Below are 14,701 nucleotides of genomic sequence, written 5' to 3'. Positions count from 1 at the left end.
TATATATATATATATATATATAAACTATCCAGAGGACCTGACATAACTTTGTATAAACGCTTAAAAACTTAATTAAAAAAAGAAATTGTCAAAACTGATCTCATTTGATAATCTATCTGCAACTGGTAAGATACTGATTAAATAATCAATGACATTTTTAAAGAGGAAGAACTTTTCCTTTAAGTAGACTTGAAAACTCGTTTGCAGCTGAGAGTAACGAGCAGCACCTGAACGCAGCATAAAGCTCCAGCTTTCCTCACGCGGACGCTCGCAGCCCGCAGGCAGCAGCAGGCAGCGACGGTTCGGCCAAACAAACGGCGAGTGGTCGGTGTGCGAGCTGTGTCACACACCTGGGAAGCCGAGATGGAGGCGGTTTTCCGGACTGAAGGCTTCTATCAGACGGCAGACAGGGCGGTGTAGCGGCTGGTCGCGTGCGGTTGAGGACTTTCTTCACGAGGCAAACAGAGCGAATACAAAAGGAACCGCCGAGATGAGGAGGCGATGTTCAGCGGGAGCAGGAGGAAAAGGAGCGGGCTTCACGTTTAGTTGGACTTTAGTTCTTTGAAAATTTATTAAAATAATACATAAAATAATAATTTAAAAAAAAGAGCCTAGGAGCATGTCTGATCCGAGCCACTGGTCTGCGGTGCCGAGCCAAAGCAAGTCCCGCTTCGCTCCGGTCTCGTTGCTGAAACGCTCAAAAAGGTACTGAAAGAGTTTGTAAATAATGTTTAAATGTAATACCAATTCAAAAGCCTCGACGGGATGTTGCATTCCTCACGTTACAAATACTCCTATGTAGATTGGATCACTTGTTTGTGCACAGTCTTTGTGTCAGCTGTGTCTAAGCTAGCTTGTGAAACTGAAAACTCGTTCAATTTTGCCTTAAATATTAACTCTTTATGTCTAAGTCAACCATAATCCGTCTATAATTATATAAGACTTTACAGACGAATCGTGTGTATGTAGTTTATTCATGTTTAGATATATAAAAATGATGTATTCAGTGGCTGAACATCAACTAGCAAAGAGAGCTTTGTTGATAGTGGATCACCAAAAGTCTGCTTTGTTTGGGAGAAACCAAACTCAAGATGCAGTTTCAGATAAAACGTCCACACGAACACACACCAGGGACTTCACACGAATAGAAGCACCTCTGCAAACATTATGGGCTGGACCCTTACACAGCTGGATAAGCCATTGTTTATTTGTAAACAAACAAGAATGTGCAACCCGATACACAAGATGACAGAAAATTCAGACAAGCATGGTTTATTGTTGAAATTCTCTGGTTTGTCATTCATTATATTGGCATTAATGTTAGTTTTTAAAATATGCAGCAGCCTCTCAGGGCTTCTTTGCTCTCACCGAAGAAAAGTAAAAGGCCCTAAAATATTTAAATTGCTATTTTAAAAGCAGCACATTTCTTAGAACTGCAACCAGCACATGTTTTAACAAGTAATGCTTCTCTTCAATAAAACAAGAGCCCAAACTATCTTTATTTTATCTGCTACATAGATAATACTGCACATTCTCATTTACTGAGTGGGGTCTAAAGCAGCTTTTAAAATGATCTGACGCAAAAAAAACAACAAAAAAAAAGTTTGAGACAAAAACAACTGGACTTTATTTGTAACGGAAGACGTTTCGCTTATCATCCGAGGAGCTTTCTCAATTCAAAGAGCAGGGAGTGTGGGGTTCGAGTTATAAAGCTGAGGTAAGATGCATGCATACATATGCAGACTGACCTGTCACACCTCACAGTATGGTTTCGTTAAAGTCTTTGTTAATCTAATTCAAAGATGCCACTCTGGTCACATGGATGACATTCCTGACAGGTGTGAAACTATCGGATGCATTATAAGTTTTTGAAAGTTGAAATCTGTTCACCTGCACCTCAAGGATAAGAGACACTCATTTGAGGACCAAAATGTTCTCATTTGGTTAGAGAGGCGGGGGGTGAAGGAAGTCTTTTATGTAAAAAGAGAGAAACCATCTTTAAACAAAGGAGGAGGGCTCGGATTTCAACTTAAAGTCCAGTTGTTTTTGTGTTTGACCTTTTTTCGAATTTACCTTGTCCTGGTTGGCTGAAAATCTTCACCAGCGTATCTGATGCAACAGCACAATACAGGTCCTTCTCAAAAAATTAGCATATTGTGATAAAGGTCATTATTTTCCATAATGTAATGATAAAAATGATACTTTCATATATTTCAGATTCATTGCACACCAACTGAAATATTTCAGGTCTTTAATTGTTTTAATACTGATGATTATGGCATACAGCTCATGAAAACCCAAAATGCCTGTCCCAAAAAATTAGCATATTTCATCCCACCAATGAAAGACAAGTGTTTTTAATACAAAAAACGCCAACCTTCAAATAATCATGTTCAGTTATGCACTCAATACTTGGTCGGGAATCCTTTTGCATGAATGACTGCTTCAGTGCGGCTTGGCATGGAGGCAATCAGCCTGTGGCACTGCTGAGGTGTTATGGAGGCCCAGGATGCTTCGATAGCGGCCTTTAACTCATCCAGAGTGTTGGGTCTTGTGTCTCTCAACTTTCTCTTCACAATATCCCACAGGTTCTCTATGGGGTTCAGGTCAGGAGAGTTGGCAGGCCAATTGAGCACAGTAATACCATGGTCAGTAAACCATTTACCAGTGGTTTTGGCACTGTGAGCAGGTGCCAGGTCATGCTGAAAAATGAAATCTTCATCTCCATAAAGCTTTTCAGCAGATGGAAGCATGAAGTGCTCCAAAATCTCCTGATAGCTAGCTGCATTGACCCTGCCCTTGATAAAACACAGTGGACCAACACCAGCAGATGACATGGCACCCCAGTGACTGTGGAAACTTGACACTGGACCTCAAGCAATGTGAATTCTGTGTCTCCTCTCTTCCTCCAGACTCTGGGACCTTGATTTCCAAAGGAAATGCAAAATTTACTGAAATCAGAGAACATAACTTTGGACCACTCAGCAGAAGTCCCAGACGAGATGCTTCTGACGCAGTCTCTTGTTCAAGATTGGTTTGACCTGGGGAATGCGGCACCTGTAGCCCATTTCCTGCACACGCCTGTGCACGGTGGCTCTGGATGTTTCTACTCCAGACTCAGTCCACTGCTTCCGCAGGTCCCCCAAGGTCTGGAATCGGCCCTTCTCCACAATCCTCCTCAGGGTCCGGTCACCTCTTCTCGTTGTGCAGCGTTTTCTGCCACACTTTTCCCTTCCCACAGACTTCCCACTGAGGTGCCTTGATACAGCACTCTGGGAACAGCCTATTCGTTCAGCAATTTCGTTCTGTGTCTTACCCTCTTGCTTGAGGGTGTCAATGATGGCCTTCTGGACAGCAGTCAGGTCGGCAGTCTTACCCATGATTGCGGTTTTGAGTAATGAACAAGGCTGGGAGTTTTTAAAAGCCTCAGGAATCTTTTGCAGGTGTTTAGAGTTACGTCGTTGATTCAGATGGTTAGGTTAATAGCTTGTTTAGAGAACCTTTTCATGATATGCTAATTTTTTGAGACAGGCATTTTGGGTTTTCATGAGCTGTATGCCATAATCATCAGTATTAAAACAATTAAAGACCTGAAATATTTCAGTTGGTGTGCAATGAATCTGAAATATATGAAAGTTTAATTTTTATCATTACATTATGGAAAATAATGACCTTTATCACAATATGCTAATTTTTTGAGAAGGACCTGTATATCCTAATAAAATACGCAGACATCTGTGGATTAGGTTTAGCCTGTTGTTGCTGTCAGTGCAAAAACAGATCATTTGACCTGAAGTCTGTTGGCAGCAGGTTTCCTTTTTGTGTTTTGGCTTTCATCGGGGTTCCCTCCTCAACTGATATGGCCATGCAGTTGTGTCCTGCGTTTGCCTGCAGCTTTGGAGTTGTAGTTACATAATCTTTCTCAAGGCAGAGCTGCTCTGAAGGCGGAAATAATCTCACAAGTCGAGTTAAATCTCGGTGGGCAGGGAGAAAGAAATTGCATTTTCATGCAGTCATGAGCTTCATCTGTATTAGACCATGCAGCACATATTTTTGTAGTTATCACAAAAAAGAATGACTTTTTAATTGAGTCTTGTCTCTGCATCACATTCTGTAGTGGACAGGAAGTATATATAGTATATATGCTTCTATATATGTGAAATAATCTTTCACTGAAGAGATGCTTTACGTAACGGCTTTTTAGTTGGGAGCTAGTGTGTTCGAAGTGTTTTTGTAGAAAATGTTTACTTTTAAGACATTATTAATAAGATAAGCTTTAGCTCTTACTGCAGATTAGCCCGCCCATCACTATTGGTTCAAAATTAAAAGCAGGTGTTTATAAAACACACAATATCATGTTTGTTTGTGTCTTTATATGTATATATTAGTGCCACTTATACTTTTTATTTATTGCGAGATAAATAGCTAAAGATAAAGTTTATTACTTGTGAGGTATGTGGCAGATAATCTTGAGTTTTTTTTTGGCTTTGCTTTTGGTGGGAGCTGACACTTGAAGGCTTGACTTCCCATGTTGATGTTGTGGTAAATGGACTGCATTTATATAGCACTTTTCTATCGTATCAAGATACTCGAAGCACTTTACACTACAATCTGTGCCTCATTTACCCATTCATACAGCACTCTACTAGATCTCTACAAGGCTAATATGAATTTGTAGAAACTAGTCAGTGCTTCATTCATCCTCCGTATTGTCGAAGCTCCAAAATTCACGGTTGAAGTGCCTTCGTGTGAAAAGTTTTTCTCTGCTAAAAGAAGCTGAGAACTTGTTTACTGATTTTTATTTTACTTTTTTTTAATTAAAAGCTTTGTGTGAAAAATGCTATGCTAAAGAGCTCAAACCAAACTGAGCGTCCGCCATTTTGAGAACTGGAAAAAATGGAGAGACAGCCCATGTCACGTCAAGGGGCCTCCCTCCCATTTTTCTTAGAGACACGCTGCTCGCTCCCTCACTATCCATCCTTCGTTTCAAACAGTCTTGTACTGCCACCCGGTGGTCAAAAAAGGTACTACACTCAACGTAAAATTAACCAACATTTCGTCTTACATTTAACATCGTCTTACAATTACAAATTATTGTCAAATTTCAAACGATATTATCGTCAATAATTTCTGAGACGATTAACTGCCCAGCAAAATTTGTTATTGTGACAGGCCTACCGAACCGATGGGACACACATCGGCGGCAATGAGGGGTTCATTGTGTTGCCCAGGAACACTTCGGCATGTGACTGCTGGTGGAATCAAACCCCCAACTCTTGCATTGGAGGACGACCTCTCTAACCACTCAGCCACAGCCGCCCCCTGTTATTAAAGTGATATTGGGAAAATTTATTGATAATCTTGTGTTTTCATAACACTGACACAGAGTTGTAAAGAGAATAGAATGGCCATGAAATAACATTATAACGTTATTTTAAACCTGTTTTTCTAAGGATTTTTAGCCAGATTAAAATGTTGACAACTTGACATCAATCTGGATTTTATACCAGCTTTTTGTTGTTTGTTGTCAACAATGTTTAATCGATTTATTTATTATAAACAAGATCAGTTGACAGACTAATGCATTGCAATTTAATGGGTGTTCAACAAAGCTGTGCAAGTTGTACAGAATAAACGAGTTGTAAATGGTGCCTCGGTTCACAAAAGGATAAAGCTTCACAACTTCAGCTTTTAGAAAAAAACTAGTTAAATATTTGATTTACCAGTATTTTCACTTAAGCTTGAAAAAAATTGTCATTACATTGATAACTCGAATCTTGCGTGTGTGCACCTTTATACTTGAGTTTATAATCTATAAACTCATTAGATGTTGTTTATCATGAGGACTAGTTTTGTTTTCTCAGTGAGACATGGATAAAAGGAAGATAAGAAAAGTCTTGTGCACGCACTCAAAAACAAACAAACAAAAAAACCCAAACAAAACTTTTCCACCACTCCCCGTTTACACACAGGTATTTTGCTTTCTCCGTCATTTCACAACAATCAAAGCTTATAGGATAAACGTCTATTACTTTAAGAGGTCAAATGTCTTTTAATCTGTCCACTGTGTCTGCAAGCTGCTGACACACACACACACACACACACAGAATATCATTGCACAAATCAAATGCCTAGTAAGTTTTATGTCCATTCAGTCAGGGCCTCAGTAATTACGTTCAGCTTTTTATACCGTCACCGTCTCCTTCCTGACTCTTGATTGTGAGGAAATCAACAGAATTCTAACCAAAACAATAAGAAATGAGCTGCAGCTTCGTGGAATGAACATTAAACGGTTAAACAGACAGCAACCAAGGGGAAAATGGTCTTTTATTTGTTTAGGTACGCTGCCTGTGTCAAGCTCATTGAGTTAGTTATATTTTACATTTTAAGCCATATGCTGCTAAATAAAGAAGCTGTAATTACCAGGTGGTTAGGGTTCATTTTGTTGCTTGTTGGACTCTCACACCTCGTCTTTTCACAATCACCCATTATGCAAACTGACCCAGAGTCATTTTCATGCAAACTGTGAAGAGATGCAGATGAAGGATGTGTGTCGAGGGTGGCAGGCGATTGACTTCTCTTTTCTCCTTTTGTAAAACAGCTGTCGCAGCAGCAACAGGAAAAGCCTCGGGGTCGGGACGCCCTCACCCACACTGTCCAGGCCACTCTCCCCGCTCTCACTCAGCACAGGTAAAATGAAATTCACGTTATATGAATGAACAAATTCTACCTGGAAAAATAACTTAAAATAAATTTAAAAAAGTTGACTTTCTATCAGTTCAAATAATCAGAAAACATGAAGATCCACATGATATCTACAGAACTTGTTAAAAATCACTTTACAAAATGAAAAGGAAGTCTGACTTCTTAAAAGTGAAAGAGAAATTAGAGGATGACATCAACCGTTTGGAAATCTCCTGCCTCTCAAATAAACTAGAAACTCCTCTGAGTGCCCTCATTAGGCACTCGGACGCTTGTATGTAAATAACCGCCGTCTCTAGTTTAACCAGACGATAAACAAAACAAGACGAGGCTTTCCTGTGCATTAAGTGTGTGCAGACTGATGTATGTTCTGAAAAGTAAGATATGTCGGACCTCTCCTCACGTTAATGGAAGGTTCCTGCACAGACGTGAGGTCATTCTTTTTGTAAAATTGACCTTTGTGAACTCAGTCACGCGGCTTTCTTTTCATTTAGTTTTCATCAGTTTATTGTTAACATTGTAAATTGCACCGTTTCACCCCTTTCAGCTGTGAGCAGCCCTCTGGACAGCCCTCGAAATGTGTCAGCCAGTGCCTGCCTCAACTTTCCATTCGCTCGAAGGTATGTCAGCTCTATTTAAAGCCTCTTTACCCCTCGAGTGAGGAACTAGTTTGGTTGCATCTAAACATTGAAATTGTTTTTGATTGAACCACTTTGACAATTTTTTTCCTGTTTATTGTACAGGTAGATGTAAAAAAACCCAAGTACACACCTGTAATTTACCGGTACTTGTATGCACTGATGACCTAAGCAATTATGATAGTTGAAGTTAAATTGATTTTGAATCTTGTATTTGTTTAAAATTATTTGACTTGTTTGGTGTTACCGCAAATTAAACTTCCATTTGTCCATGAGTCTTTCTGTGTCCTACAGTAAAATCCAATCAGCGCTGGCTCATGAGTATATAGATTCAACTAATTTGACAATAAAAAAAAAAAAAAAACACTAAATGCAAATTGGTCACAACTGGGGGTTTCCTGGAAGATTCATTGTGTGTGCTGGGACAAAGACAGACATGAGAGACAGAAGGAAGAGAACCGGCAGCACGATGACAGAGGCTGACTCAGCCCAGAACGTTCACACCTTCCTTCCTCTGCCAGGTCTTCTTAACGCTGACTCCCCCTCAACAGGATGGATGTAGTCAGATCCAGGGTACCCCCGAAGCCCCCCTCGCACATCATTCAATAAGGTTCCCATGGTAACAGGCTTGTCTTGCTGCAGGCATGTGAAGCCTGAAAGTATAACGACACCTCAAAGAAACCCTGGGAGAGTCTTTAAAAAATGATGAGAGGTTTAGGTGCTTCTCCTCCAACTTATCTGAGAAATGCTTTGAAAAACACACGAGAGCTGAAAGGAGATGGATAAATAGTTGATCCTCTAATATTTTTCTTGTATCAAAAGTCTTGGAAGTTAAAGGTCTTAGCTTGAATTGCTTTGTTTGTAATTTCCAAAAGCAAACAAAACACGAGCACAAATAGTTTTGTTTGAAACGTGAATAACATTTGTCTTCATGTACTGCATGCCTGAAATACCAAAACATACTTTTTGGTCTCTACAAACTTGCCACTTACAGTTCTTCAACTTGAAATGTTTTCTGTTATATAAAAACTATCCTCAAATTATTTTGTTTGCTTTCTCACGCTTTGCATTTGGGCTAATGAGAACTGGCAAGGAAGGGTGCGTTGTCAGTACTGATCCCTCAGCTGAATGCCACAGGTCACAGGATCACTTGCACAAGAGTCCTCAAATTTACTGAATCCCTGTTTTTGCTTTTCTCTTTCTCTTTCCCGCTGTCGTGAACTCAGTCACTTGGCTCGTGCTGACAGGTAGCTTCCTTTTGAATGCTTACACCATGCCTTGTGCTGTCAGGAGCTTGTGTTTTGTCAGAAATCTTTTCTAAAGCTGCCCAGGAGAAAATTACTTTAAATGAAATGGTTAAAAAAAGGACAATTTGTGTATTAGATGAGAAAATTCAATTACTTAATGCTCTCATAGTTATGTAAGGACTTTTATTGCTTGTGCTGCTGAAGCTTACATAACATTCATATCTTTCGCTTAGAGCTGAGGGCAGACGGTGGTCTCTGGCTTCTCTCCCATCTTCGGGCTATGGAACCAATCCACCGAGCTCCACTGTCTCGGTAAGTCACCCAAAAACACAACACTGTTCCCCCGATTGATTTGTGGCAGCCAAACAACTCCAATGTCTTAGCCTAAGCAGCCCATTCGTTTATGCAATAATGGCCAGACCATGTCGGGGCCAAGATGACAAACCGCTAATTGTTTTTCTGCGTCGTCTGCTTCAGTGAGTCATTCTCACAGTTTTTGGAACTCAGTGTTGGAAAGAGTACATACAGTCTGCATGTCCTGATGTTCCTAAGATAAATTGTGTGTCTGTAAGTCATGCTTTACAGTCACTTTCAACAAAACCTTGCCTTTTTGTCACAACGGCTGTGTCCTGAAAGTTTAAGATTACGAGTTTGATGCTGTGAAAGTGTGCCAAGTCAAACCAAAACTGAATGTGTTGCTGTTATAGGCCAGTTTACTTGGTGGAAGTATGTCCTGACATCCATGAGGGAAGTACCATAGGTCTGTTCAGAGAACTTCACTGCACTCAGAAAAATCATGGAAACATGTCACAGGCATTGTCCCTCCTGTCCTTTTCTTTTCAAAACACATGGCCTCAAAGTGCAACAGATTGCAGACAACTTACATCATGTTCTGTTTGAAAAGGCTACTCGATGCCCCAGCAGACAAGGACATCACTCAACTGTGTAAATAGTGAAGCTAATGCCGGTTTTATCACTGTTTATCCTTTTACCCATATTGGAACGTGTGAAGATCTTTTTTATTTTTTCCAGGACTCAAAAAAATCCTTAACAGGTGCCCTCTGAGTTGAGGCAGAGTTTATTAATGCTAACTAACATAATGCTGGTGTAAAATGGAGCACTTTAATATGAATAAATGAGTTTATTGGGTGAAGGTTTTTAAAAACGTCAGTGAGAACATGAGGAGTTTAATACCCACTCAGATGTAGGTCAAGCTCACAATAAGGAAACAGTTTTAGCTTACAGGGGAAACTTTTGTTTTGTTGTAATCGCAGCTCGTCTAACTTGTCTGAACAAGTTTTTGGTTTACAGCAACACCAGCTGATCCCTCTGTTAAAGAGTCACGGCTATGAAAAGGCCAGATTTTTGCTCAACAGCATCATTTTAAAAGTAGGAGATAAGACTTCAGTTACTCTGCGATGACACAAATTGCTGCACTTGGGACTTTTTGACTGACTTCAATCGCTCTTACTCACCACGTGCATCGCAACATTGTTCATGTAATATACAGGTGCTGGTCATAAAATTAGAACAGAATGAAAACATTGCTTTATTTCAGTAATTCCATTCAAAAATTGAAACTTGTATATTAATTAATTCATTACACATAGACTGATATATTTCAAATGTTTATTTCTTTTAATGTTGATGATTATAACTGACAACTAATGAAAACCCCAAATTCAGTATCTCAGAAAATTAGAATATTAAGACCATTTAAAAAACAGTAATTTAGAAATGTTAGCCAACTGAGAAGTATGAACATGAAAAGTATGAGCATGTACAGCACTCAATACTTAGTTGGGGCTCCTTTTGCCTGGATTACTTCAGAAATGCGGTGTGGCATGGAGTCGATCAGTCTGTGGCACCACTCAGGTGTTATGAGAGCCCAGGTTGCTCTGATAGTGGCCTTCAGCTCTTCTGAATTGTTGTGTCTGGTGTATCGCATATTCCTCTTCACAATACCCCATAGATTTTCTATGTATTTAAGGTCAGGCGAGTTTGCTGGCCAATGAAGAACAGGGATACCATGGTCCTTAACCAGGTACTGGTAGCTTTGGCACTGTGTACAGGTGCCAAGTCCTGTTGGAAAATGAAATCTGCATCTCCATAAAGTTGGTCAGCAACAGGAAGCATGAAGTACTCTAAAACTTCCTGATAGATGGCTGCGTTGACCTTGGACCTCAGAAAACACAGTGGACCAACACTAGCAGATGACATGGCCCCCCAAACAATCACTGACTGGAAACTTGACACTGGACCTCAAGCAATGTAAATGCTGTGCCTCTCCTCTCTTCCTCCAGACTCTGGGACCTTGATTTCCAAAGGAAATGCCAAATTTACTTTCATCAGAGAACATAACTTTGGACCACTCAGCAGCAGTCCCATCCTTTTTGTCTTTAGCCCAGGCGAGACACTTCTGATGCTGTCTCTTGTTCAAGAGTGGCTTCACACAAGGAATGAGGCAGCTAAAACCCATGTCTTGCATACATCTGTGCGTGGTGGTTCTTGAAGCACTGACTTCAGCTGCAGTCCACTCTTTGTGAATATCCCCCACATTCATACATACACTCATCTCCAGGCCAGCGGTCACTCTTTCAAGGATGAAGATGTTCACATCCTGGACAGAGAGGAACAATGGTTTGAGAGAGGAGTAAGGGAGGCCATCTTTGTGAAAAGAAATTGTCCATCGTTAAACAGGGGTGGAGGCCTCTGGGTTCAACTGTCCCCCTCTTACAATGCTGTGATTGCTAGTATCACTCAGCCCTCTGTGAGTAGTAAACAGCCATCAGTGTGCTAATGACCCATTGTTAGGCTGATGGTCCTTCTTGAGCATGTGAGCAGCTGGTTTTGGTTGTCAGCAGCAAAACTGGTTGATCCACTCTGAGAAGGTGCTATTTAAGAGACTGAGCTGAAAACAGCACCTCAGACTGAGGAAGTCTCTTGGATGAGAGACGAAACGTTTCTAGATTTTTTTGCTTTTTTTGTTTTTTTGAATGTCCAGAGGACCAGATTGAACTTTTTTTGGATTTTTCTACCTGGATTATTGAGCATGCATCAGGAGATCCCCCACATTCTGGAATGAGTTTTTTGTTTCACAATCCTCTCCAGGGTGTGGATATCCCTATTGCTTATTCACTTTTTTTCTACTGCATCTTTTCCTTCCCTTCGCCTCTTTATTAATGTGCTTGGACACAGAGCTCTGTGAACAGCCAACCTCTTTAGCAATGACCTTTTGTGTTTTGCTCTCCTTGTGCAAGGTGTCGATGGTCGTCTTTTGGACAACTGTCAAGTCAGCAGTCTTCCCCATGATTGTGTAGCCTACAGAACTAGACAGAGACCATTTAAAAGCCTTTGCAAGTGTTTTGAGTTCAATAGTTGATTAGAGTGTGGCACCAGGTGTCTTTAATATTGAACCTTTTCACAATATTCTAATTTTCTGAGATACTGAATTTGGGGTTTTCATTAGTTACCATACCACCAATTTATTTATAGAGCACTTAAAACAGCAACAAGGCCAACCAAAGTGCTGTACAATAGCAACAAACAAGCACAGCGGACAGGAAATAAAAAAAAATTAAAATATAGATACAAATAGCAGCAGATAATAACTAAAAGGCCAACACTGTAGAATACAGACAGGATCAAAACAAATCACACCGTGTCAAAGGCAAGGGAATAAAAGTGGGTTTTCAGGCGAGACTTAGTTGTCAGTTATAGTCATAAACATTAAAATAAATAAACATTTGAAATATATCAGTCTGTGTGTAATGAATGAATATACCGGTAATATAAAAGTTTCACTTTTTGAATGGAATTACTGAAATAAATAAACTTTTTCATGATATTATAATTTTATGACCAGCACCTGTACACAACTGTTACAGGAATCTTTTGTTGTGTTATAGAAAAAGGATTTGGGATGGAACGCATGTCAATCACTGCCTCTGTGAGGCTTTTTGAGTTTCATGTCAACCACATTCTTTTTTTTTATTTATTTTTTTTAATTTTATGTTTTTTAAATGTAGCTCAAAACATCAACAGACTATCTGCACAGGGGTCTGCAACCTACGGCTCTGGAGCTACATGCGGCTCTTTCAAGCTTTGACCAAAGCTGACATAAAACTGAAATTTATTGGTTGTTATACTGTAGTATGACATATCCTGAGATATATTCATACATTAAACGGGTTCACTCATCTTTCTGGACTGGATAAAACGTGCATTGAATTTAATGAAATGTAACGTGAGACGTCATTTTTCTTTGACCCATCAAAATGAATGCGGTCATTTATTTTACAGAATCAAAGTTTAACATCAAACATTTACATTAATTTGGCAGAATATGAAAACAACAACATAATTAATCAGCTTTTACAACCAGGAAACCATACGGCCATGGTTTTCCGTTGTTACACCACAGACATTAATGAAAACATCTGGATTAATTTTCTAGCAGATAGGAGAGTTAAAGATGGAAAGATGAAGTTTATCTGAGAGAGATGTGTGAGGGAATTTGTCTGTTTTAACCAGAACAGCACGCTCCATTGAAATCAGCTTGGCCAACGGTACGCTTGGTCGAAATAGAACTTTTACCTTGCAGACGATAGCTTCAGCGTCGGTGTAGAGCTCTTCTTTTGACTCTTTTCAGCGTCTCCGTGAGAACAGCTAAAACCTTAGGAGTCGTGTGAGGTTATCCAAACAGAAGTTATAATTCCCAAAATCGTCTCTGGTTCAGCTTGTTTGGTTTAGCAGCATCCATGAATGCCTGCGGTTGCATTCACGGACTCCCAAACTCCCTGCACTCTGGATTCCACAACTCTTGAACTCTACTGGAACTCTACTGTTGAACTGGGAAGTTGCCACATTTAAACGGGCTATACTTCCGGTTCATTTGAGAGCTTTTTGATTGGTGGATGGACCAGAACAGAGGTGTGGTTTGTGATGTAAGGTGTTATGGAAAGTCAAGGATAGAGATTAAGATTGTTTAAGAACAGACAGAAAGATTGTTGGAGAAAACCAGTCTTAGTGGCGTCTCTACTCAGTATCTTGCTGTAAAAGTTAAACATGACATTTCTTTTCAGTAAACTTCTTAGTTGACCGAAACCTGAACTCTAACACACTTACAAACTTGCTCACTTTCAAAGCAGACGATCAAGAAATTGAATCATTACTCTGTAATGTACTCTAACTTGATTTCACTTTGAATTGAGGAATAAAAATCATTACTACTGTTTAAGTAAATAAAAATGAGTAGTTCACTTCAACATGTAAACATTGTTTGAACTAACACAATTTGATTATCAAAACATTTGTAAAATAGTAATGATCATAGAGAATTGTCTTTTCCACTTGATTAATTCAAGACAGAAAGTCTCAGGATGGGTCAAACTGTATTTCTGGATTCAAATCAATGAAATGACAGTTTCTGTCCATCTGGTCAGTTTTGACATCAGGTTAAGTTCACTACAATACTAACGACAAGAAAGGATTAGTTCAGAAAGTTTTTCTGTCATTTTTCTTTTTTGCAAATATGTGAACACTGGAACGCATACAAGGAGTAAAATATACTTGAACTTTATGCTTTATTTCTTTATATGAGGGACTGTCTGCTTCCAACCATCCATCATCTTTTCCCGCTTCTTCCTTTTCGGGTCACGGGGGTCACTGGTGCCCATGTCCAGTCATAACTGAGTGAGAGGTGGGGGACACCCTGGACAAGTTTTGAGTCAGTCCATCACAGGGACACACTGACAAACAAGACAGACAACCATTCACTCTCTCACTCACACCTAGGGACAATTTAGAGTTACCAATCAGTCTAACATGCATGTTTTGGGACCGTGGGAGGAAATCGGAGTACCCAGAGAAAACCCTCGCATGCACGGAGAGAGCATACAAACTCCACCCAGAAAGGCCTCAGGCCGGAATTTAGTCCGGCACGCCCAACTCGCTGAGAGGCGGCAGCTCTACCAACTGCGCCACCGTGCCGCACTGGCTACATAGTTCATAGATATTTTACAAATAATAAAAAAAAAAAGGTAAAATAGATTTTTTTTTTTTTTAACCTTCTTCTTTACCAGAATCTGGTCTTTTTATATAAAAAAAAAATAA

General features: G+C 39.8%; 1 protein-coding gene across 1 annotated transcript in view; it reads left to right on the top strand.

Annotated features, from left to right (window-relative positions):
* Positions 1 to 14,701, top strand: part of mast3b (microtubule associated serine/threonine kinase 3b) — a 39,338-nt gene that overhangs the window by 8,851 nt on the left and 15,786 nt on the right. The window contains exons 3-5 of the mRNA XM_037698020.1: positions 6,602 to 6,690; positions 7,250 to 7,322; positions 8,821 to 8,899. Of these exons, the coding sequence (XP_037553948.1) occupies positions 6,602 to 6,690; positions 7,250 to 7,322; positions 8,821 to 8,899 (241 nt within the window). The remainder of the gene's footprint in view (positions 1 to 6,601; positions 6,691 to 7,249; positions 7,323 to 8,820; positions 8,900 to 14,701) is intronic.

Source organism: Nematolebias whitei, chromosome 3 (assembly GCF_014905685.2).
Source record: "Nematolebias whitei isolate Nwh7 chromosome 3, NemWhi1, whole genome shotgun sequence".
NCBI lineage: Eukaryota > Metazoa > Chordata > Actinopteri > Cyprinodontiformes > Rivulidae > Nematolebias > Nematolebias whitei.
Note: the sequence above shows the minus strand (reverse complement) of the source record. Positions and strands in the feature narration are given on the sequence as shown.